General features: G+C 41.4%; 1 protein-coding gene across 14 annotated transcripts in view; it reads left to right on the forward strand.

Moving 5' to 3' along the window:
- The first annotated feature begins 1,638 nt into the window (after positions 1-1,638).
- The window catches only part of LOC133482742 (eukaryotic translation initiation factor 4 gamma 1-like), a 61,211-nt gene continuing 35,832 nt past the window's right edge, over positions 1,639-27,017 (forward strand). For 2 of the 14 annotated variants that reach the window (XR_009789918.1, XM_061783192.1), the window contains exons 1-8: positions 1,639-1,755; positions 6,880-6,920; positions 6,999-7,120; positions 8,112-8,198; positions 10,911-10,943; positions 14,547-14,567; positions 15,058-15,252; positions 18,017-18,116. Coding sequence is in view for 11 of the 14 variants with exons in the window: in XM_061783192.1 (XP_061639176.1) it covers positions 7,046-7,120; positions 8,112-8,198; positions 10,911-10,943; positions 14,547-14,567; positions 15,058-15,252; positions 18,017-18,116 (511 nt within the window). In the remaining 3 variants the exon portion in view is untranslated. Of the gene's footprint in view, positions 1,756-6,879; positions 6,921-6,998; positions 7,121-8,111; positions 8,199-10,910; positions 10,944-14,546; positions 14,568-15,057; positions 15,253-18,016; positions 18,117-25,568; positions 25,708-26,891; positions 26,982-27,017 lie in introns of those variants that run through there. The other 12 variants (XM_061783193.1, XM_061783194.1, XM_061783200.1 and 9 more) reach the window with 12 other exon arrangements.

Raw genomic sequence — 27,017 nt, forward strand, 5'->3', positions numbered from 1 at the left:
TAACATCTCTATTAATGCCTTCCAACCTACAAAAATCATTTTCTAATGATGGGTTTTACAGACTTTGCAATCGTGCCGGCATCTTGCTGGAGTGTCATGTATAGTTTGCAGAGGATGTTGAAGGTCTGCGCATGAAAAAATTTAATGACGAACTGCTGCAAGTTTGCCCATATAAGTGGGAACCTGTACTAAAACTGCTCTAATAAAGAAGCAGAAGTAGGCTAGCGATTCCTTTCTTTCAAATACCACCTCTAACATGTCTGTCTGCTAATGAAAAACTATTTCGATGACTTCCTTGGAAAAATAGCCATATTTAATATTGTTTGAGGTACAGGTTGGCTTATGGGAGATTTTTTTATGTACTAATTTCCATGTGCTGCATTGATTCCAAGTTACATACAGTACTTGTACCACAGTATACCGTATATCTTTTGGCAGGATGCAGTGATGTGCCAACTGAAATTGTATCAATTTGCTATGGAAGACTTTTTTTTTTTTTTTGTCAAAATGGTTGAATGTGTTGTGTAGTCTTTTTCAAACAATAGTTGAAACAAAAGATGTGAAAATATTTTTTTCTTTGTTCTCTACACTTCTCAGGGTACACCCTGAACTGGTTGCCAGCCAATTACTGATAGTTCAGACTTGTAAAATAATTATTCTTAAATGTTCTCCTCCAATCGCCTGGTGACCAATCCAGGGTCAGCTGGGTTCCAGCTCACCTGTGATCAAAGTGAGGATAAGCAGTATAGAAAATGGATGGATGGATATTCTTATATGTTGTGGTCTATTTTAATAGTTTCCGGGTTATTGACTTTGACTAATAGATGTTTTGTATTTAAATCCCCCCAAAGACTTGATGAAACCAGGCTCGGTATTGTGATTACCGATTCTGTCTGGTTATCATATCTTAACAATTAAGAAGTGACAATATTTATGCAATACAGATTTGTTTACAAACTAAAATCGATATCCTGCCCATAAGAGGCTTCCCAGATTAGGGCACCTCTGGGATGTTTATGGAAGAGATGGTTGATGCAGTAAAGTCAATGGGAAACATTGGATGAGTCATTGCCACAGGGTGAGCCGGCCAGCTGTGACTATTGCTGCTGCCATGACAACCAACAAGCCCATTGGCATTGTGGTTAGTTTACAGCTTTATTAATTAGATGGTAGTTCAAGTCTCTCTGTTACTAGCTCTTTATATGACAACAGCCCATTTCATACACAGGTATTCCAATGTGGTTTACATAAAGAAGCAACATGACACAAAAATTATTACATTATAATAAGAAAAATTAAAGAGTACATAAAACACGTGTTAAAGACTTCAAATATATGACTAAAATAAGCAGTAAATGGCAATAAAACCTACACTGTAATATGAATACAGGGTTCACGTAACAACACGCAGACGACAAACGTTACAAATGTCAGGGTTGCGCCCACTGATATAGCTGGTAGTTACATTAGTAGACATGATTCATTTAATGTCTCACATTTAGTTTAATAAACAAGCATTTCCAACCTCTGTTCCCTGTTATAGTGCGGAAATTAGGACAGAAAATAGGTTTGTTTTGATGTTCCTCAGACGATCAGTGTTGTCCGCGATCGGAGTTTGGGGGGCGTTCCAGTTCCACTTGCCCTTTTCCGACCGAGAACTCATTGCACGTGACGGGATTGGGCCGGAATTACCACGGTACCGGCTTCCGGGAACACTTTCCGTCCGTCCGGCTCTGCGGACTCAAGGAGAGAAAGGTAATAAAACGCTTTTACGAATAATTCTTATTTATATGCTCATTTTACCAAACATATTCAGTGACTGTGACAGATACACAGCGATGTCATTCGTAAAGATGCCCGTGGGCATACTTTAAATATTAAATATATATTAAATAGGGTGTTCTAATTGCTTATTATGAGTAATGCTGCTGTGTGTCAGGGATAGCTAGAATCCCATGCTAAAACGACGTGGGTGTTCTCTCTTTAGTGTGGCCTTGAAGAAGAAGAAGAAAAAAGACATGTCCTAATTCATGTGACGTAGTATTAAAATGAATCCTTTTGGGATATTTCAAAATTGTGACGCAATATTGCTTTCTGGTGTTGTTTTGTTCTAACGTGGTTTACTGCTCAATCGTGCTTGAAATCTGAACGTTAGGTTGGTTTTGTAGCAGAATGGCAAGTCACCGTTGTTGTGAACCTGTCTTATTTTGCCTCGCTGCAGAAAGTTGTTGAGCAGTTTTTGAAAGCTTTATAAACACATCGTGGTGTTGACTTTCGCTTTGAGCCAAATTTTCATCACTTGGGAATACATTTCTGTTAAACGTAACAAAGTAAACACTTGTTGACCCGTCCAACAAGTGGGTCTGTAATGACATTTTTTGCCATTTCATGACGTCTGGTGCCTTGAGGAGGGTGTGTTGTACTAATACATAATGTTCAGACAACTGTCGACTAAAGAGTCGTCTTTATGTACAAATATCAAGATGGACTTTCGCGATGATGATGTTGTCGTCTTGTTGTGTTTCTACGAAATGTAAGAGAGCTTCTTGGTCGTCAAGATAAGCATTTACCGGTTTGTGTTCCAACGAGAGGCTGTCAAGCAGGTTACTCAATCACATCCAATGGGTTGCTAGCTAGCCAAATAAAACTTGTCATTTCGCCGAGCCAGCATGGCTTGCTTATTGCTGCTATTATCCTACCTGCTAAAGTTGTGGTTTCGTTCGATATTGGCTCTTGTGAGAAGCACCAGTAATAATAGAACGAGGTGGTGCTAGCAAGCGGCTGACAGCAGGCATGCACATCGAATGGAAAAGCACGTGGTTAATACTCGTCATGCCGCAGAGTTGCCTTTCAGCAAAAAATACAGTCGTTGGCACGCCATCACTCAAAAATACATCAGGTATTTATTAGATTTCCCAAAAATTAGAATATCATGGAAAAGTTTTTTTATTTCCATAATTGCATTCAAAAAGTTAATTATAGATTCAGGGTCCACAATTTAAACAATTTCAAGTATTTATTTGTTTATTTTTACATAATTTGGGCTTCCAGCTCATAAAACCCATGAAATCAGGAATTAAAAAAATTAGAATACTGTGAAGAAATCAGACCAAATTTTGCATGCCATAAATGTTTTAAACTGAGTGTCACACACTAATCATTCACTAAACTCAAAGCACCTGCACAGGTTTTCCCAGAAGTCATTCAATTGCTTCAGTTTGGTTCAATTATCTCAGTTGGGTTAAATATGGGGAAGACTGCAGACTTGACAACTGGCCAGAAGCCCATCATTGATACCCTCCATAGGATGGGTAAGCCACAAAAGTTCATAGCTAAGGAACCTGGCTGTTCACAGAGTGCTGTGTCTAAGCATATCAATGGAAAGTCTAGTTGAAGGACAAAATATGGCAGGAGAAGATGGACCAGCAAAAGAGATGACCGTGAGCTTCAGCGAATTATCAAATAGAGAAAATTCAAGAATCTCGCAGAGATCCAGAAAGAGTGGAATGAGACGGGAGTCACAGCTTCATAAACCACCACATCCAGACGCATCTGGGAGATGGGCTACAACTGTCGGGTTCCTTGGGCCAAGCCACTTCTGAGCCTGAGCCAACGTTGGAAGCATCTCAACTGTGCCAAGGAGAAGGACTGCACTCTTGGCCAGTGGTCCGAAGTCCTCTTTTCCGATGAAAGTAAAGTGTGCCTTTCATTTGCGAATCAAGGTCCAAGGGTTTGGAGGAAGACGGGTGAAGAACAGAACCCAAGCTGCTTGAGGTCCAGTGTGAAATATCCAGTCAGTCATGATTTGGGGTGCAATGTCCAGTGCAGGTGTTGGTAAACTCTTTCTTAAATCCAAGGTCACCGCAACAGTCTACCAGAATGTGTTAGAGGACTTCATAATTCCTTCTGCTAAGGATCTGTATGGAGATGCAGATTTCATCTTCCAGCAGGACCTGGCCGCCTGCCCATACCGCCAGAAACACCAAAACCTGGTTTGATACCCACGCCATCACAGTACTTGACTGGCCAGCCAACTCGCCAGATTTAAACCCCATTGAGAATCTATGGGGTATTTTCAAGAAGAAAATGAGTGGCACCAGACCCAAAAACAAAGTAGAACTGACAGCAAACATCAAGGAAATCTGGGTTTACATAACTCCCAGGCAATGCCACAGGCTGATTGGCTCAATGTCACGGCGCATCGAGGCAGTGATTAAAGCAAAGGGATTCCAACCAAGTATTGAAGATTAACATATTTTTTTGAAAGTACTATATTTTGATTGATTCAATGTGACCCTAATTTCTTTTTTTTCTTTTTTTCCCTACAAAAACTGATAAGTAAATTGTGATTTCTTCACTGTATTCAAATGTTTTGAATTCCCGATTTCGTGGGTTTTATTAGCTGGAAGCCCAAATTATGTAAAAATAAGCAAATAATACTTGAAATTGTTGAAATTGTGGGCTCTGAATCTATAATCTATGAAAGTTTAACTTTTCGAATGGAATTATGGAATTATGATTGTGTTGGGAGTTGAGTTGCTTCACTTAAAGAAAACTCACTTTTTGTACACACACAAGGATTTTTCAAATTTTAAAAGACCCCACACAAAAGTAACAATAACAAAAGAAAAACTCATTTGACAGTTTTGTTTGTACTCTGTGGTGTGCTCTGATAATCTCAACACAGAATACCACACACAAGATTCTGTTCCACCACTGATCTAGAATCCAGTTTTCCAAAACAGAAATCTTCCATGCTCAAACATAACTTAACAAAAACTAAGAAGAGATACTGTAATTTCTCGTGTATAATATGCACCCCCCCCCCCAAAATAATTGTCAAAAGTCAACAGTGTGCATTATATATAGGTATAGTGGAAAATGAAAAAAAAACTTTCACATTTTATAAATGTATGCCGCCCTCTAGAGGTTATGTAAAGACTGTACACTTTCATTCCAATATGCCACCGCCCCCTAGAGGTTATGAAAAAGGTGCACACTTCCATTCTAGCATGCAACCGCCACCTTGCGGTTATGAAAAATGTGTAGCCTACACTTTCATTCTAATATGACAGGGGTACATATGACTGCATATATGTACAGTTGTGCTCATCAGTTTACATACCAAGGCAACATTTGTGAATTTTTTTTTGTTTTTTAAAATATGACTGAACAAAAACTATCATTAATTTCTTTATGGTTATGTTTTGTTGAATGATAATGCTTTTTTGAAAGGCTTGGCTGTTGAATTTGAATCCCATTAAAATAAAATTAAATGGGTTTCACCTGATCCTTCATGTTTTCTTTAAAGATCTGTACCCATCTTACAAATTCTGCCTGGGTAATCAAACATGAGCGCAACTGTGGGTATTGTCAAAAGCCAAGTGCCCTGGTCAGTGTATGTGTTGTGGTCTAGTATGAGCGAAGTGCTGGTTTGCAAACAGTTAATATCTTGACCAGAGAGAGCGGATGTAACTCTCCAACAACTTCAATAAGTCTCAGCTTCGCAAGCCATATGCTCAGGGTCTCCTGTTTCTGCATCTACATTTTCTGCTAGGTGTAGAATGTCTGTTATCAACTTGCATATGAAGTGCATAAAACATACCTATCTAGTCACCGTTAAATCCATCACTTTCGGTTACTAACTCACGGAAGAGCTCATACAGGAACAAGCAATTGGTTGGGACTGGGTCAGGGCTAGGCCCGCCCAGTGGCTGCCCACTGAGGTTGATGCAACAGGATGACAGATCAATTATTTCAACATGAACAAGGACAGGATTGACAAACTTAAGTGAATAAATCTAAAAATAATTACATACATATTACATAATTAGGCGGCATGGTGGACGACTGGTTAGAGCGTCTGCCTCACAGTTCTGAGGTCCGGGGTTCAATCCCCGACCCCGCCTGTGTGGAGTTTGCATGTTCTCCCCGTGCCTGTGTGGGTTTTCACCAGTCGCCCACCGTGCCACGTTTTTTTCATTCAATCATATAAAAATAAAAAAAATACATCTCCCAAACACGTGGGTAAATGTCTAATGGTCTGATAAAACCAAGAGTGAACGTTTTGGCCATAATTCCAGAAGGTATGTTTGGTGTAAACACAACACTGCTCATTGCCAAAAGAACAGCATACCCACAGTGAAGCATGGTGGTGGCAGCATCATGCTTTAGTTCTGTTTTTCTTCATCTGTAACTGGAGCCTCTGTCATCATGGAGGGAATTATGAACAGTTCCGAATAGCAGTCAGTGTTAGCACAAAACCGACAGGCTTCAGCTGGAAAGCAAAACAAAATGTCAGGAAAAAGCCTATTAGAACATCTGAACTTCATTTGGGGTTAATCTGAGGCACTTTAAATGGCGGGAGGTGAGTGCTGACTCCCATTACCATGAGTTTGAATGTAATCAGTTAATTTTCAACACACACATCCCCAGTATAAGAGCGTGTGCACACGTGCAACCAAATTATCTTAGTTTTTTTTTACTTCCTCTCTTGAAAAGAGAACAAAAAATGAATTTCTTTGTACAAGTTATACTTGGGTCACGTTAATGGAGGAAAACGTTTTTAAATAATTTATCGTGGTCTCAGTTTTTTTAAATCACAAAAACCTGATGTGAACAGGGCTCTGCAGACATTTTATATTCACTCTAGGTGAACATAAACAACAAAATTCAATATATATTATTTTATATTTATATTCCATCAAGGTACTACATACACAAACAGAAATGCTTAGCAAGCAAGGATGCTCTAGTACAGTATTTACCATCAAATATTAATTTACAGAAAATATGTTCATAATCAGTGCCTGTGTGTATTATACTCAATTTATAGGTGAATCAATTGACGTAGCTAACAAGGTCATTATCTGTCTTTAGGAGAAATTCTTGAAATCACAGCTCCTTACACATTCATACATGTAAGTATTCAGAGCTGGACCAGGCAACATCAGTTATGCATAACAACCATTGAGAGTCTGTTTTGTTCATTCCTTAAGATTTGTACAAAGGTGCACACAACCCTCCCCATGCAGAACTCCATGAAATGAATAAAGCACCACAGCCTATAACAGGACCCCCCTCCGCTCCCCACCCCGCCCCGTCCTCTGGCCTTTCACAGGTAAGGAACTGTTGATAATTGTCTATGTATTGGTGAAGGGCATTTGACTGAATTTCCTTGATCAACTACGGAAGAAAAATTGAAATTTAATCGATTAATCTTCATTTTAAAATGGTTTGTTATATTAGATGACACAAAAATGTTTTTCACAAAGCTCTTTCAAAAATGTTTCACCCTATCATCTTGATAATTTGACATTGAATGCTGTTTTAAAAAAGAGAGAAAAAAGCACTAAGGACATCGGGAGAAAGACATTTGAGACCGAGGCTCCCAACTAATCCTCTTCAGATTAAACATCCATCCATCCATTTTCTGAGCTGCTTATCCTCACAAGGGGCGCGGGAGGGCTGGAGAGTATCCCAGTAATCATCAGGCAGGAGGCGGGGTACACCCTGAACTGGTTGCCAGCCAATCGCTGGGCACATAGAAACAAACAACCATTCACACTCACATTCACACCTACGGGCAATTTAGAGTCTTCAATTAACCTACCATGCAGGTTTTTGGGATGTGGGACGAAACTGGAGTGCCCGGAGAAAACCCACGTAGGCACGGGGAGAACATGCAAACTCCACACAGGCGGGGCCGGGGATTGAACCTCAATCCTCAGAACTGTGAGGCAGACGCTCTAACCAGTCGCCCAACAAATGGTTGTTTGGTTGCCGCACACATTCAACATATAAGCCACAAAAAATAAAATATCCTGTTTACTGTTTCTTGTTGAGGAAGATGAGCATGCAATATTCTTCAAAAAGGTTGGGATGTGATAGACATTCACAAGAGTGATATTGAAAAGTTGTACTCTAGTGCAATCACAAAATAGGAAGACAGTGTAGTGAAGCTCTTGTGTTGTTCATGTCCTTGCACCTTGCTTTCAATTTAGTGAGAGTTGATTTCTCCTCTTCTAACTATACTCCCCTTTTACACTTCCTATTTCACCTGTAATGTGTTCCACTTTGCTCCTATTGATATCGCCTCCTGTAATTTGCAGCCCTCTTTCCCAGCTGGGCAGCCCCCTTCTGTTGTGTTTGCCACCGCACTGCCCCCACAAATGCATCCAACACCACAGCCCAGACAGGTAGGAAAACTCATGTTTTCTTTTCCCTGTAGTTCATGTGCCGCCAAACTCACAGACATAAACCTACATAGATGGCTTCAGCTGTATTTCAGAGTATCTTAAATATCACATGAAAGAACACATACAGATATAGTACTAAATCAAGTCTCAACAATATGAGTGGTTTACTCTCATTCGCAACAAAAATTATGTGTGGATTCAAAGTGTGTTTTTTGACGCTTAATACTCAACTGGATTGAACTCCCGGAGAGCATTGATGGTGGACTCGCCCATGTTCCTTGGGTGCTGGGGTGGTGGCAGCTGGCACCCGCCTGGGTCCCCCGCTCTAGCTGCTCCTCGGGCGTACTTCCTCCTCTTCTCTCCGTTCCTTGCGTCCCGCTGCGGTCGCCTCCTCCTCTTCTCGTGGGGCGGCTGGGTGGTCCCCTGCGGGCTGTGGGGGTTTTCGTCCCTGCCTGGTTTGGGGGGGGCCACCTCCCACACACGGGGGTGGGTAGTGGGGGGAATCCCGGGGTCAGTGCTGCGGGGCTGGGTGGGGTGGCCCTCTTGGTCCGTGGTTGTCCTGCCTGATGGGCCCGACCTGCAGGAGCAATGCCTCTTAATCACTCACCGAGCACACACTCACACTATTCACTGTAAATATTTTTCTCACGGGTCATATCTGGGCACACACGCATATTCAGGGTTTCCTGGGGGACTGGTGTGGGGTTGGGAGAGTGCGGGTGTCGGACCGGGTTTCGCTACGTCAGTGCTGTTTCCCCGTCCAGGCGCCCTGCCCCTCCGCCCTGAATGCCTCCCAGGATCCTGGGCCATGCGGTTTGGGGGGTTGTCTTACCCTCCTGGGGGTAGGGGAGTGCGTGAAGGGACCACCCTGGGTCCCTCATGTATGGGACGTGTCCTGTCCACCGGGCTGCTCTCGGGTGGAGTCCTGGTCCCGATCCCGCATCTCGGTTGATTGGGTGGGGTCCTCAGCCACCGCGGTGCAGACACAGCAATTACAGGACATTTCTGTCAGTCATTGTGCACGCAAAATGGTGTCAATTCACTTGCATGTGTCCGCAGGCACACACCCCTGGGACTTTTTCCACTGGGTGTGGGCCCACTCACTTATTGCGTCAAATAACTCATGAATATGCAAATTGCTTGGGTATCCCCTCACTCACGCTCTGGTCCTATAGACGTTTATAATTTACATAGCCACTCCCACCACACGTCAGTTGTACAGCCGTGTTCACGACCCTTGTCCTGCATGCTTCCTGTCCTTGTCCTGTCCTATCTTGTCCTGTCCTTCACTCACAGGGTGTAGCAATACTGCCCCATACAACCCTCACATCTAATGTGTCATTGTTCTAGATGTACAACCCCAATTCCAATGAAGTTGGGACGTTGTGTTAAACATAAATAAAAACAGGATAGGATGATTTGCAAATCATCTTCAACCTGTATTTAATTGAATACACTACAAAGACAAGATATTTAATGTTCAAACTGATAAACTTTATTGTTTTTTGCAAATAATCATTAACTTAGAATTTTATGGCTGCAACACGTTCCCAAAAAGCTGGGAAAGGGTCATGTTTACTACTGTGTTACATCAACTTTTCTTTTAACAACATTCAATAAACATTTGGGAACTGAGGACACTGTTGACATTGAGGACATTGTTGAAGCTTTGTTGGTGGAATTCTTTCCCATTCTTGCTTTATGTACAGCTTCAGCTGTTCAACAGTCTGGAGTCTCCGTTGTCGTATTTTACGCTTCATAATGCGCCATACATTGGGAGGCAGGTCTGCTAATATGGTAGCACCTTAGTAACCTGTTGTTGTGATCACATGGGATCTACATGGCGTCCGGGTGCTGCTGGGTGGAAGTGCTGGAGCCGAACATGGAATGGGCTGCTTGTATATGAGTGGTAAAATCTGAAATTTTAGATCCAGTCCAGTCCGATCCGATACAATTTTTTTTGCTTGCAGACCGATTTCTGATCTCAAAGATCGGCTTGGGACACACCTATTTGAAACCAACAACAGACATTTCATTTATTTACTGTAGCAAGGGGACATGGCATATCTATAACAGGTTGTCAGTCAATTTTCCAGTCACTTGTCACCTTTCAAAAATGGAGACGTACCGTATAACTTGTTTAGATTTCTTAAATAGTTAATAAGGTAATATATTTATGTATCTGAATTAAAGCTCATCCCTGAAATCCCTACTGATTTCCTTTAAAATAAGTCATTGCATAGAGCCCAGGCAAAATTAGGAAATTTGTATCACTGTCACAAATATAGATGCAAATGCTGTCAAAATGGAAGTGGGCAGGGTAATACACGAAAAGACATTACAAGGTCATACAAAACCTCTTTGTGAATAGCTGGCAGTGTTTACCAATATTTATTGCACCAAGACTCCCAGTTTACATTAGAAAAATGTCACGGCACACCATCAAACAAAAAGTATGAGTACCAAAATGATGTTGCTCTCGTGTCATTTCATCTCTCACGGGACACTTAGTGTGCCACAGCACCCTGGTTTGGAATCATTGAGCTATGATTCAAGATTTTGCTGTTTTCAAAACTGTATGCACAGAGACCTCAGATGGCCTTCGTGTTCAACTTTTAGTTGAGAGCTGTAATGTGCTTTGTTAGCTTGAGTGAAGCATGTGTCTTGTACTTTAGTCTTTAATGTCTGTCCTGTCTGCCTCTCCTCCTCTAGTTTGCATCAGGTCCCAGGCCATTACGTCAACAGGTACTAACAGCAACACTGACTCACTAACTGGGGTAGATGGTTTTCTTCATTGTGTCACTCCATTGCTCAAATTTTGTGGATTAATTTAAGAGCTACCCGTATGGTGTGTGCAAACCAGGCCCATGGCAACACATTTTACATCGTTTAAAGGAGAACACAATGACCAACCTAATGGGACGGAAGAAAAAAAGTTTTCCAACAGTTCTCAAAACTTTGTAGAGATAAAGGAAAACGTTCCAGAAATACATTAACATGAAGGAAAGTTTTGCATTATGATCTCACCTTAGGTACAATAATTGTAATATGGACAATATAGGATAAAAAGGATAAATGTTTTCAATGTAATGCTTCTTATTGATTGAACTTTGATTGGATGAAAATATAAATGCATTAAATGAAAGGAAACTTAAAATATATGAATTTCAAATACAGTGGATATTAAGTCTACACACACCTGGTGAAATGCCAGGTTTAGACAGAGGCCACTGCAGGGCATGATGCCCAATTCTGATTTGTTCTTAAATCTCATCTTTTTGTATAGTTGTTCACATGACAAAAACAAATAAGACCTCTAATGTGAACAGGAATGTATTTGTAAAGTGACACGCATGGGCACAAAACAGGATGTCACAAACATCAGGTGCTGTCAGTTTATGGAAGTAAATATGGCCCAGGGCGTAGGTCTTAGTCCTGATGCATTTTTTGGCAAATTCAAGAATTTTGTGCAACCGTAGCCAACATTTTCTTATACTTATCAGGTCTGAAGCTTCTTCTTTTTGCCACTGACTGTTTTCTGCTTGGCGACACGGTGGAGGACTGGTTAGAGCGTCTGCCTCCCAGTTCTGAGGACCGATACTCAATCCCCGGCCCCGCCTGTGTGGAGTTTCCATGTTCTCCCCGTGCCTGCGTGGGTTTTCTCCGGGCACTCCGGTTTCCTCCCACATCCCAAAAACGTGCATGGTAGGTTAATTGACAACTCTAAATTGCCCGTAGGTGTGAATGTGAGTGCGAATGGTTGTTTGTTTGTATTTATGTGCCCTGCGATTGGGTGGCAAACAGTTCAGGGTGTACCCCGCCACCTGCCCGATGATAGCTGGGATAGGCTCCAGCACGCCCGCGACCCTGGTGAGGAGAACCGGCTCAGAAAATGGATGGATGGATGGATTGATGTTTACTGCTCCTTCGTCCGGCATTGCTTTTGTGGTGTGTCTGTTTTCTCGAACAATTGTGACATTTGTCGCGTTTTGCTGACACATAGGTTAGTGTGACGTGGGCATCCAGACTGCACCCGCATCAGACACACATCCAATTTATAACCCCATACAAAAGAGGCATGGGGAAATGGAAAAATATCAGAATTGTACTGGACATATTGACATGAAAAAATCAGATACATGAGCAAAATGAAAAGGGAATTTACCTGCAGTGTGAACATAGCCAAAGATACATAGTTTAAAACGTTTCCCACCATTTATACGACCTATAATCTGTACAAATTATTTGAAAAAATATTTTCAAGAAGCGGAGGAAAAGTAAACAACTGTGGTCTCTCAAGTGTGCACGTCTTCTTATAACTGGGGATGCGGCTGCATTCAGATTAGTCTTGTTAAAAGTCAACACACACCGGCCACCATTTAAAGTGCCTCTTAACCTCAAATATTGTTCAGATATTTCATTTTCCTGACATGCTTGTAGTAACATCTTACAGCATTCCACAGAGATCTTCCATGCCATCAGAGCAATCACATTGTTCAAAGGTTTCAGTCAGGAGAACAGTACAAAAGAATTTCCAAGGCATTAAATATGCCATGGAACACAGAGAAGACAGTAATCATCAAGTGGAAAACATATGGCACAACAATGAAAATACCAAGAACAGGACACCCCTCTATAATAGATGAAAAAATGAAATGAAAATTGGTCAGGGAGACTGCCAAGAGGTGAAAATTAAAACACTGAAGGAGTTGCAGGAATTTCTGGCAAGTACTAGCTGTTTAGTACATGTGACGGCAATCTCCCATCTTTTTTATTGTTCTTGGCTATTGAGTAGGATTACAAGACTGAAGCCTTATCTTACAAAAGAAAACATCCAATAATTTTGCAAAAACATACTTAAAATCTCTCAAACACAATTGGGAAAATGTGTTATGGTTAGGTGAAACCAAAGTTGTACTTGTGTAATTCCAAATTATATGTTTGGTGCAAAAACAACACTGCTTATCACCAAAAGAAGACCATACTTAGAGTGATGCATGTTGGTGGCAGCATCATGATTTCAGGCTCTTTTTCTTCAGCTGGAACTGGTGCCTTAGTCAAGGTGGAGGGAATTATTAACAGTTCCAAATAACATGTTTGCACAAAACCTTGATGTTTATGCTAGAAAGCTTCCTGCATGACAATGACCCAAAGCACACATCTGCAGCTATCACCAGAAGAAGATTAGGGTTTTGGAATGCCTCAGCTCGACTCCACACCCGAATCCGATCGAACATTTGTGAGTTGATTTGTGAGTTGAAGAGCGTTGTGGATAGGAGATGACCTCGTAATCTGAAAGAGATGGAGTGTTTTTGCAAAGAAAAGGGACATCATATTATCATAGATTTGCCACACTGATAGACTCTTACCCCAAAAGACTGAGTGTTGTATTAAAAGCCGAAGGTGCTGCAACAAAGTATTAGTTTGAGGTTGAGCATGTTTATGTAACCAGGTTATTTTATGTTTTTATATTTTTTTCCCCATTTCATTTTTTTATTACTTGATATGTACACGTTATGGGTCACATTAATGGTGGAAAATGTTTTGAAATTATTTATCTTGGTCTCATTTTTGAAATTCCACAAAAACCTGGCATTTGCACACAGGTGTGTGGAGTTTTTATATCCATTGTAGCTGACTAATATTTTGCCAGTGACCTATAACAGTAAACATTTTAATGAACACAACACAAAATATTGCCATGATCGTAGCCAGTTAGTTAACCAATTCACTGCCTGCCATTTTCTAAACAAAGTTCCCCGTATTGCCAGCCATGCAAGAGCATTTTGACTGATCTTTCAAGACCCACAGAATACTGTGTTCAATATAAGCACCGAACCTACCAAAAGAGTAGACTCTCCTCCTTCACCAGTAAAAAAAAAAGTTTGTTTCTACCTTTTTCATTCTTCAGTAATCAGCAGTAGAATATGGGTTGGTTTCACCACAAACAGAGCAGCAGAAAGAGGAGAAAACAGTCTTTTTGTGAAAGCAGTACAGTGACCTTTACGCTAGCATATTTTTTTGTTTTTTCTTTTGTGACACCTCAAACTATTAAACAGCAAAAAAATAAAAATAAAAAAAAAAATATATGTGTGTGTGTGTAAAAGTAACTTGAAGATAAAAAAAAAAATCACCTTTCTTCCCTCTGAGTTTTATACTGGGTACCTCCTGTACTACTACTAGTCAATCATTCGCTGTATGAGGGTTGTTACGTCACAGCTTGATCACAGTGGAGAATGTTTCTGGCTGCTTTGCTTTGACTGACTGTGGTGGGCTTTTCTCTCAAACTGTCCCACCTTATTGCTTCCAGTTAATGCATCTCTGTGATTTTTGTTTTTGCTGCTAAAGGGAAGCTTCAGATCTCTACAGGTAACTATTTATTCTGCCTTTTTCTTTCCCCATTCTCACTGTCTTGAGGGGGGTGTGCCTTGACTGTCATTTTTTGACTTTTCTGGCTTGATTTAATTTTGCTGGTTAGAGCAGTCATTTCCCAGGTCAGCAGCAGAATATCAGTGAGAGGCATCTTTTTATCTTCAGGCAGTTAAGCCATGGATTCATGAGCCAACTATGCAGCCATCAGGCTTAGTCAGGCCACTCCGCTTGGCCTAGGGCTAATATCAAATAAGTAATAGTCAATTGAATGGGACATTTTTATTTTTGCTTTCCAGAAAGTTGACCAATTATAATAAACATCTCTCTTTTGTCTCGGTTTACCATCTCATATTTCTATCCATGTTTCTCTCCCTCCCGTAATATGGCTTTGTAGTGTCTCGTTGGTCTGTGGCCTCACTTTGCTTTCTCTCCCTCTGTCCTTCCCATCTGGTCCTCCTTTTTGGATTTTCTCCTGTCTACCCTCTAGCCCTACTATACCAACAGAACAAGCTTGCCTTTCAGCAGTGGGCCTCGAGGTGTTCCACCCAGCAGTGCACCTCGGCCTGTAACTCCCACTCATGTCTACCAGCCGGCCCCTGGTTCCCAAATGATGATGATCCCAGGACAACAATTGCCCTTCCCGAGCTCTCCACAGGGGGCAGCCTTTTTTATACCAGGACAGGTAGAGTCAAAACTCCGGGGAGTTGGGGTGTTGAAGTAGTTGTGCTGGCTGTTCACAAAAGAATTTTACTGTTTGACTATAGATGGGTTGAAAATCGTGACTTTTTGAACTCTAAAAAGAAACACATCTTATTTAGACTTTTTGACTGCAGCTGCTTTGGCCACATTGAGAAGATCACAATCCCTGAAAGATTTATGATGAATACATCAAATTTCTTACCTCTAAATTGCTAATAATACAACAACTATGTTGATTGTAATTGCTATCCGGCAAAAGATGATTAATACACGTGTGCTCACAATTCAAACATTTGAAGTTTTTTTGTTTGTTTTAAGTCAAATTTGTCAGCCCATCTTCAAATATGTTTTGCTCTGCATAAGTATTTAATAACCTAGTGTCTTGGCATTAGACAATGGCTATTGTGGCTGTTTTGAAAGGCAAACACTTGCAGTTAGTTTTCCACCAAGTTTTAGACATTCAGGGAGTTTCTTCACAGTTCTAAATCTTGGCTATTTCTCCAAAAAAAGTGAGAGGTGGGTTCAGTTCACAATTAGTAACTGTGTGAATGTGAGTGTGAGTGGTATTCCGTGTGTACATGTGCCCTGCAACTGACTGGCGACCAGTTTAGGATGTAGTCCGCCTTTCTCCCGAAGTCACCTGGGATAGGCTCCAGCGACCCTGAGAAGGATAAGCGGTGTTGTGAATGGATGGATGGACATTGAACTGCCGTGCTACTCAATGGTTTCCTACATCTTCAGCAACAAGTTTTTGTTTAAAGGCAGCTGAGTAACTAGTCCTATTCATAGACATTTCCTACCTTAGGTTGACGGTATAACAAACTCAGGAGGGAGCATTTATGCCGTCTAGTGCAGTAGCAACAGATAATAATAGCAATATGGCGACTGACACGAGGACGTCAGGGTGCTCTGGTGAGCAGCGGCCATTTACCGTAATGTACTCTGTCAATCATAGTGTACACCAGTGGTCTCGGCCCGTGGGCCGTATACGGCCCGCCTCCACATTCGGCCCGGTCCCCTGAACAATACCAGAGACGCATTTATTTTTTTTTTCAGTCTGGCCACGCGATTGAGACTAATACACGAATAGAACGCGACATTCTATTCCACCCTTCTGCAGTCTGTGCCCCTATCTGAACACCCCCCCCCCCCACCCCCCCGAAAAGGCGAAGGCGAAAACGTTAGGAAAGAGAAAAATTTATTCAGAATGCAGGGTATTTAACCTGCAGTGGACAAACAATTATTATTTGTTCAATACAAAGAAAAGGCTGTTTGTCTCATCTGTCGAGAGGCGGTGGTGGTATTCAAAGAATACAATCTGCGCGACACTATGAATCCCATCACAAAGACAAGTAGGATAGCTTGCAAGGCCAAATGTGAGCAGACAAACGCTCAAAGCTAAAAGGTGGACTGTTAGCTCAGCAGAATACATTTGTACGTATTTCCTGACTTTTTTTTTTCTGTGAAGATCCTGGAAAGGGTTATTAATATTTGGTTATGTGTTGCTTTCTGGAAAACAATACATGTTTATCTTTAGGCACCCCTGCGATCGTCACACTTTTTCTGTTACAAACTGACCCCGGCCCCCCATCAGAGAAGGGAAAAGTTATGTGGCCTTCACAGGAAAAAGTTTGGGGACCCCTGGTGTACACCTTTTACACAACCCCTTGGTGACAGCATACATTTATACAATGTGAAATATTTTTTATTTAAAAAAAAAAAAATAATAAATAATAATTTCCTTATACCTATGTATAATGTGCACCATTGACTAGAATTGTTTTTTGCGAGGGGGGGGGGGGATTAGCATTATACACGAGAAATGATGCTATGTACTATGCATATCATAGTATATGTGTAAAACGTCAATGGTCTTGAGTAACCTCTACTATTGATTAATATTGGTACAATTTTGTCCCAATTATTTTTTATTTACTCAAACATATTGGTGAGGTGAAAGCATGAACATTTAAAAGTTCAAAAATTAGGGCCACCCTAGTGTCAGCTCTCGCCGCGTTTCCTTTTTCAATTGATATTTCCTCACTGCTGAATAGCACTCTGGTTGCACCGATACTTTTTTTTTGTCCAGACCGAAAACAAGTACAGGTATTTACACTTTACGAGTACACGCCGATCCCAAGTATCGATACTTGATAATGCCATAACGTCTTGCAATTGTGATGGGAATGTTTCATTTTCATCAAATATTGTTCAAAAACCCAAACTTTTCCTGAACATGACATAAGTTACACTCAAATATAACACTTTTTGAGACAAATTCTTTTGACATGACTGACATTTTAACATCTCATGGCACGTCCTCCTCCACTGTGCTCGCTTGCCCGCCCAGCCCTCCTCTGCTGCAGCTTCGTGACGGGAGTGCGGCTGGCTCGACCATGGCCAAGCAGCGCATAGCGGAGCAGGTGACGGGGCTCAAGAAACTTGGTGTTTGCCGGACGGCACGCGATAGAGGAGTGACTGTTTTGGTGTATTATTGTTGTACCTTAAAATATCGTCACACGACTGGCAAGGCTCTTACTCCACCTGCCCGGAAGGTGGATGTCAGGCTGGCAAAGTGGTACTGGTGTCGTTGTGTAAGGCCATTTTTACGAGTATGAGTACAGCTGTATAGTATCAGTGCCGATACAATACTGGTATCGATGCAGATAATCATAACTCACTTTATCACTTTCCAATTGCAATTACTCTCCTCCTGACCCTATGTTATACATGTTTTTTTGTTTTAGTACCGTTCACCAACCTACGTGGCCACACCCCAATACCCAGTACTAGCTGGAACCCCAGGTTTCTACCCAGCCACAAGCCCAGCCGAATATGGTAGTTATGGTAAGTGGATAGAGCCGCATCCGAGCCACTCACAGACTGAATAACGTATGGCTAAGGTTCTGCATCAAACATTGCATATTAAATGTTTGTTCAGTTGCTCTTCTCTCACCTCCTGCTAGGTTTGGTGGCAGCCTCTAGAGGTTATTGAGTGTCAGTGAATAGCAAATATTACAAACCCTAGTTCCAATGAAGTTGAGACATTGTGCATCCATCCATTCTCCGAACCGGTTATCCAAGGGTCACGGGTGTGCTGGCACCTAACTCAACTGACTTTGGGTGAGAGGCGGGATACACCCTGAAAACCCGCCAGCCAATCGCAGGGCACACATAAAAAAAAACTACCGTTTGCACTCACGTTCACTCAATTTAGTCTTAAATTAACCTACTATGTATGATTTTGGAATGTGGGAACAAACCCATGCAGGCATAGGGAAAACATGCAAACTCAACACACAGGAAGGCCAGATTTGAACCCAGGACCTCAGAACTGTGAGGTGGATGTGCTAAACAGTCGCCCACCGTGCCTGTTTTTAAAAAAAAAATAATAATAATACATTATTATTTATTTTTTTTCCACCCCCCCAGACGTTGTGTAAAACATAAATAAAAACAATACAATGATTTGCAAATCATTTTAAACCCATATTCAATTGAAATGTAATGTTCAAACTGATGAACGTGATTGTTTTTTTGGCAAATATTCAGTCATTTTGAATTTTATGTTTGCAACGCATTCCAAAAAAGTTTGGACAGGACCAACAAAGGACTGGGAAAGTTTAGGAATGCTCAAAAAACACCTGTTTGGAAAGTTCCACAGGTGAACTGGTTACTTGGAAACAGGTGAGTGCCATGATTGGGTATAAAAGGAGCATCACTGAAAGGCCTCAGTTGTTCACAAGCAAGGATGGGCCGATATTCACCACTTTGTGAACAACTGCGTGAGCAAAGGTTTGAGAACGTTTATTATCGTACAATTTCAAGGAATTCAAAGATTTCATCATCTACCTTCCATAATATCAATGAGTCAGAGAATTAGGAGAAACTTCTGACGTAAGCGACAAGGCTGAAAACCAACATTGAATGCCCGTAACCTTAGACCCCACAGATAGCACTGCATTAAAAACCAGCATCATTGTGCATAGATAATTTTACAGACTATGCGACTATGCGAGTCCTGGGTTGCACATGTCATGGAAACTATGAGTCCCTGCAAATTATCATCACGGAATACAGATACATTAATCCTCCGCTAGATCTCGGTTCTTGCTTCATGGTCGAGCTATAATCCAGATTTTCATTACAGTTGTTACTCTTTAATCGTTATCTTTTATATTGTTTGTACAATATTGTTGTGTTATTCGTTGCTCGAGCTCTATCTCAATATATTGTTTAGCCCTGCCAAAGTAGCACATTTTTTAGAACAATGTATTTTCCCCAAAACGTTAAAAAAAACAATATTGTTGATGTTTTTTGGTGACATTGGTAACAATGTAATCACGTTATCTTTTGATCAATCCTCATCCACAAATCGATCAAAGTCCTCATCTTCTGTATCCGAAATGAACAGCTGGGCAAGTTCTCCAACAAACACGCCGGGTTCCCTCTCGTCATTGTCAGAGTCAGTCTCGTTGCCGGGAGGCTGTTTGGCAATGACGCCGGCTTTCGCGAAGGCTCGGACAACAGTCAAAGCAGATACCTTAGCCCAGGCATCCACAATCCATTCACATATGGTGGCGTGACTCGCCCACCGTTGCCTCCCAGTCTTAGTTGCACTTGTTTTTTCACAGTGGCTGTGAGATGGGCGCGCATGGAGTCACAGATCATCAGGGACAGTGTGGAAAAAAACATCCGGTCTGTTTAAGTACACCTCACTCTGCCACTCTCTCATTTTCTCTTCGTCCATCCAGCCCTTTTGATTGGCCTTAACGATGACTTCGGCTGGAAACTTTTCTTTAGGCAGGGTCTTCCTCTTAAAAATCACCATCGGTGGCAGTTTCTGTCCATTGCCATGGCAGCCAAGCACAACAGTAAAAGCCAACTTCTCGTGCCCCGTTGTGTGTATTGCTACCGTGGTGGTCCCCTTCTTCTCTACAGTGTGGTTCACGGGGATGTTGAAAGTGAGCGGCACCTCGTCCATGTTGGTGATGTGGTTGGGCTGGATGTGTTTGTCGGCAATCTTTTTACTGCAGTTGGTGCGGAAGATGGCCAGTTTTTCCTTGTAATCCGCCGTAATTTGCTGCGCCACAGTAGTCCTTGCCCGGATGGATAAATGGTGCCGTTTCATAAAATGAAAGCACCAAGACGGACCTCCTTGAAAATGTTCGATTTTCATTTCTTCTGCAAGCGTTATTGCCCTCAGTCGAATGGTGATTGTAGAGACGCTTCTCCCGGCTGTTCTCTGCTCATTAATCCATTGCTCGAGTTGGTCTTCCAACTCGGGCCACCTCGTCTTGTTTCCATGGAAACTCAGCTTCTTCTTCTTCTCTTCTTGACTTGGCGAAACTCGTTTTCCTGCTTCCTCCACTTGCGAACCATGGATTCGTTGATCTTGAATTCTCTCGCGGCTGCTCGATTCCCATGTTCCTCCGCGTAACTAATAGCTTGCAGTTTAAACTGTGCTTCATAAGCGTGTCTCTTCGTAGGTGCCATTTTCGGGGGTCCTTACCCAAACCGATGCGCATACCGGAAGTATATACCTACTGGGGGCGTGTCTTTAGCTTCCTCTGTCACCCGCACCCTTCCCCTTTACGTCCGCATGCTGTCCTCAGTCATGTCCGCCTTTCCTCTATATAAGCAGCTTCTCGGCAGGAAATGCTCCCAGTCAGTCAAGCGGAGCGCTCATTAAAGTCACACAACAGCCTATTTCTCCTCCCACTTAAAAAGATGAGAGAGGCCTGGAATTTTCATCATAGGTATACCTCACTTATGAGAGAGAAAATGAAGGGAAAAAATCCATAAAATCACGTTGTCTGATTTCTAAAGAATTTATTAGCAAATTATGGTGGGAAATAAGTATTTTCTCAATAACAAAAGTTCATCTCTTTGTTCTATACCCTTTGTTGGCAATGACAGAGGTCAAACGTTTTCTAAGTCTTCAAGTTTTTTTTACACACTGTTGCTGGTATTTTGGCCCATTCCGCCGTGCAGATCTCCTCTAGAGCAGTGATGTTTTGGGGATGTCGCTGGGCAACACAGACTTTCAACTCCCTCCAAAGATTTTCGATGGAATTGTGATCTGAAGACTGGCTAGGTCCCTCCAGGACCTTGAAATGCTTCTTAAGAAGCCACTCCTTCATTGCCCGGGTGGTGTGTCTGGGATCATTGTCATGCTGAAAGACCCAGCCACGTTTCATCTTCAATGCCCTTGCTGATGGAAGGAGGTTTTCACTCAAAATCTCACGATACATGGCCCCATTCATTCTTTCCTATACATTGATCAGTTGTCCTGGTCCCTTTGCAGAAAAACAGCCCCAAAGCATGATGTTTCCACCCCTATGCTTCACAGAAGGTATGGTGTTCTTTGGATGCAACTCAGCATTCTCTCACATCCAAACACGACAAGTTGTTTTTACCAAAAAGTTCTATTTTGGTTTCATCTGACCATATGACATTCAAACTGATACACTTTATTGTTTTTAACAAATTCGCATTAACTTAGAATTTTATGGCTGCAACACGTTTCAGAAAAGATGGGACAGGTGGCAAAAAAGACTGAGAAAGAATGCTCATCAAACACCTGTTTGGAACATCCCACAGGAGAACAGGCTAATTGGGAACAGGTGGGTGCCATGATTGGGTATTAAAGTAGCTTCCCTGAATTGCTCAGTCATTCACAAGCAAAGATGGCGCGAGGTTCACCTCGTTGTGAACAAGTGCGTGAGAAAATAGTCGAACAGTTTAAGGACAATGTTCCTCAATGTAGAATTGCAAGGAATTTGGGGATTTCATCATCTACGGTCCATAATACCATCAAAAAGTTAAGAGAATCTGGAGAAATCACTGCATGTAAGCGGCAAGGGCGAAAACCACCATTGAATGCCCGTGACATCCGTAAGTGCAACTTGAAACTCTACTATGTAAAGCAAAAGCTATTCATCAATAACATCCAGAAACGCTGCCGGCTTCTCTGGGCCCGAGCTCATCTAAGATGGACTGATGCAAAGTGGAAAAGTGTTCTGTGGTCTGACGAGTGTACATTTCAAATTGTTTTTGGAAATTGTGGAAGTTGTGTCATCCGGGCCAAAGAGAAAAAGAACCATCCGGACTGTTATGGACGCAAAGTTCAAAAGCCAGCATCTGTGATGGTATGGAGCTGTGTTAGTGCCAATGGCATGGGTAACTTATACATTTGTGAAGGCGCCATTAATCCTGAAAGGTACATAAAGACTTTGGAGAAACATATGCTTCCATCCAAGCAACGTCTTTTTCACGGACGCCCCTGCTTATTTCAGCAAGACAATGCCAAACCACATTCTGCACGTGTTACAACAGCATGGCTTCGTAGTAAAAGAGTTGCACGTACTAGACTGGCCTGCCTGTGGTCCAGACCTGTCTCCCATTGAAAATGTGTGGCGCATTATGAAGCGTAAAATACGACAACGGAGACCCCGGAATGTTGAACAGCTGAAGCTGTACATCAAGCAAGAATGGGAAAGCTTGAACAATTAGTGTCCTCAGTTCCCAAACGTTTATTGAATGTTGTTAAAAGAAAAGGTGTTATAACACAGTGGTAATCATGACCCTGTTCCAGCTTTTTTGGAGCATGTTGCAGCCATAAAATTCAAAGTTAATGATTATTTGCTAAAAACAATAAAGTTTATCAGTTTGTGGTGTATTCAATGAAATATAGGTTGAACATGATTTGCAAATCATTGTAATCTGTTTTTATTTATGTTGAACCCAATGTCCCAACTTCATTGGAATTGGGGTTGTACATGCAAATCGGTCTCCTTTCGGCAAAATTCGCCGTTTTGAACTCAAAATAGGCCATTTCCGTGAATCGTACAGATGCGATGAGTTTTTCTGAGAGGGTGGGGTCGCTGTCATCATTGACTGTTTTGTACTCCTTCAGCGCTGGCAGCTAGATGCATTCCACACATCCACCATCCACACAGAGATGTAATTGTGAATATTACTCTCTGGCGGACTAATATGCTGGCGCATCGGCCTGAGGTTCCGCCGGTGCACTTGGGACTTGGCTTTGGATAAATCACAGGAGTTGACGAGACCAGAAAAAACACTTCCGCCGCTTCTGCTGTTAAGAAGTAATGGTACTTTTACTCCATTACAATGATCTAAATGTTGGTCGCTACTTTTATTTATCAATTATTGCTTATTTATCAACTATTTCGTGAGCGAGACTATGACTTAGACTTCCGCATTGGCGCTGTTTGTTCCAATCCAGTTTAAGTGCTAGTGACGTTTAAGTCTCGTTCACCAATCAAACGACACAAGAAAGTCACATGACCTCTTACGTCGTCTTCTATTGGGCTTCCCGGGCATAAGTATTAAAACTAGATAAGCCAGGCCGGCCGATCGTCGTGCCTATGTGACGGCTATGTTGGGAAGGTCGTCGTTACCATGAAGGCAATGGTGTCGTGTTTACATTTAGCCGAACAAAAACGACAGCTTTCATGTATTGTAGTATTTGTCTGGCACTGTCTGCCCAAACGTGGATGTTTCATCTCACTTATAACTTGAGAAAATGCCGTGCAGTAAATTGCAGATGTTTTGTTGTAGTTTTGACTGTGCATACACACACGGCAACATCAGAATTTGCAGAATTTGCATTTTATTTTGTAATTTTTGATGTTCATGCTGTGGTTAAAAAAATCAGAAGTTAGTCACTATTTACTCAGTACTTGAGTAATTATTTCACGCTGTACTTTTTACTCTAAAGTAATTTTTTGGAGGACTACTTTTTACTTCTACTTTTACTCACATTATTGTCAAGTCAAGTTATTGTACTTACTTGAGTACAATATTTGGCTACTCTACCCACCTCTAAGAGCGGACATCCTCTAATGCTACTCTTATGTTTAAGCAACATTTTTGCTCATCAGATCAGCCAGTCGTATTTGTTGCACTGGTCTTTTGTATTTTTGTGTTGAGGTTCTGCGGGTCGTGACCCTGGTCGTGGTCCCAGTGGAACAGCGAAGCACACGTAACATCGGCGACAGTTGATCCGCTAGTACATCTTGTCTTAATTAGGAAACGCGCCTACATTTATCTAATTAGTTTATGGATGTTAAAGTTAAATGTATTAAGCAACGGAGCCATGTTAGGGATTATGTCACAACACAGAATGAACTAACTCCAAATTTAGCAATGGCCAATTAAAAACAGAAAAATATTGTACTTAATATTTTCCTGGAGGATGCATTTGGGATTAGCCTTTGAAGTTGGTAATAGTGAAAAATGAAGTGAAAAAGACTGATTGTAGTCTTCTTTTCCAGAATGAGAGCGCTTAAAGAGGAGGATGCTATTCATGTGGCACAGCTTGAAGCTGGCATCAGGTGCAGGTGGATATGGGCCTGGCTCAAGTTGGAGGACAAAACAAAAAAGCAATGAAATGAGGAAAATTAAATTGTAATCCTAAATTTGTACATCAATATGTACTTGAGCGGTGTAAATGTTTTTCTGCGTAAAGAACATTTATTTTGCCTTATTATACTCTTCAGAGTCTTGTAGATTGCTTAATTTATGTTAAAATGAAAAGCATTCTCTGCGGGAGCCCGGGGGATCCCTCCAGACACCCCCTACAATGTTTTTTATTTTTTTGTCACCTTTTTTCATGCCTTTGTTGTTTGAATGTCTGAGGTATACCTATGATGAAAATTACAAGCCTCTCTCATCTTTTTAAGGAGGAGAACTTGCACAATTGTTTTTTCTCCCACTGTATGCACATGAATATAAGCCATTGCATTTCCATAGGGCTGCTGTGGTCGTAATGCCCACCAACAGTTCACCTTTCCTGCCAATGTACTTTTGTGGGAGAGAGAGAGCTCGAAAAAAATTAAAGGTTGGCGGGAAAATCCAACTGCAGGGGAAATCCACTTGTTACATCAGCAAACATTAATATATAATACAAGGAAAAGAACAACCATTAACAAAATAAACCAGATGAGATTTAAAAAAAGCTGTTATTTATAAACATCAAGTAAAATAAAAGCAACATTGTGAACATTATTGCACCTTGTATTTTTAATCTACAGAATATTGTACACATTTGTGTTGTTTTATTTATTTATTTTGCAGGTGTGGTGTATAGTTTAGTGCAATGGAACAGTCTTTTTGCTTTGGGCAGGATTGACCTCCCGTCACATTCCTTCCTTCACTTCGGGTGTAAAAGTCTGGCACTGAAGGAGCTGCTCAGTTCAGAGGGAGGAGTCAAGCTGAGACTTGCTGGAAGAGGTAGAATTCAACACTGAAAGAAATCATTTTGACTGGACACCCGTAGAGGGGGCAGGAAGAAGTAAAACGGGGCATTGAAAACACCCCCTCTCAATTTTGATGTGCATACGCAGTTTTGCACTCGGGTAGACATTCAACATGGGGAATCGTGGGTCTCAAGAGGGGGACGACTCTCATGGTAGGTGTCGTCGAGATTAACGGTCTCTCTTTGCACCCCACCCCACCCCTTAGCTGCTCATACGCCTGTGCTTATTGACTCATATCTCATTCCTCTTATTTACAGTATTGGGAAACTGTCCAAGAAAAGTTACATTCCTTCTTCTGGCTTTCTGGTTGTGAGCATGCTCTCTGTCTCTCTTGGTCCTTCCCTCCCTCTTGCAAACTATCGTATGTGGGTTTTGACTATATTTAGGCTGTGTTGCTCTTGGTCAACAATGCAGACTCTCAGTAATGTGAGTTGGACTGTAATACAGTGGTGGAGAGTCAGTTTGTAGTTACTGCTGAGCTCAAAGAGACGCCGCTGGAATTCGAACATTTTGTACACCATTATTTCCTTTGCTTTGACAAAGAGGTGACTCTGTCCAGCTAAGATCAATGAAGAACAGAATGTCTTGTTGACATTATTGACCGAGTGAGCCAACAGAGGTACTTTGAACTTATAGTGTTTTTTTTTATGTTGGAATGGGTTTGTGAAAGTAAAACTTTTCCATTTCTTCATGCTTTAATTAATTCATAATATGCACACGCTCTAGTAATAGGGCGGCAGAGTTGGTGGAAATAAACGGTTATGTGGAGAAAGAGGCTGTTGTTATAGTCTAGAAGCCTACCATGGGCCTCCTGGTTGCTCTCTGACTTTAAAGATTGCAGTCAGATAGTTAATAACTTGTCAATGAAATGAGCATGCTTAGTTTTACTGCTTATTATGCTTAAGACAGCATTAATTAGCAATTATAAAAGGAAGGACAACACATTTTGGTTTTCAGACCCAAATGTTATAACAAACTGTGATATATTATTCTAAAAGGTATCTCTTAAAATTTGAAGTTCTGAAATATTTTTAATGTCAGCGATTCAAAAAACAGTTGCGCTTCTTTTAAGCTGCAGGTAGCAGTAATGTGCACTTATGTACATGTGTACACAAAAGAATACTATTTAGCATTAACAAAGTGTGCATTATTGAACACTGGCTATGGAGTTTGTCAGTGACAAACATAAGTTGTGGTTGTAGGGGATATAAAAAGTCTCCACCCCCCTTGTTCTGCCATCATTGTTGAGACACCTTTGAAGTGATTGATGTGTCATTTGTTGTAACAGCCTTTATATTGTTGCCTCTTTGAAAGTTGCAAGCATAAAACCTGTGGCACCGTAGAAACAGTCGACTAACAGAATTTGAACGTTGACTGCGTGGTTGGTCTTCATCAGTTTATGTGGTCCCTTCAAAACGAAATGACTGTGAGTATTGCATAATCTTTGTTTGATGATGTAATA

The sequence above is a fragment of the Phyllopteryx taeniolatus genome, chromosome 8 (assembly GCF_024500385.1).
Source record: "Phyllopteryx taeniolatus isolate TA_2022b chromosome 8, UOR_Ptae_1.2, whole genome shotgun sequence".
Taxonomy (NCBI): domain Eukaryota; kingdom Metazoa; phylum Chordata; class Actinopteri; order Syngnathiformes; family Syngnathidae; genus Phyllopteryx; species Phyllopteryx taeniolatus.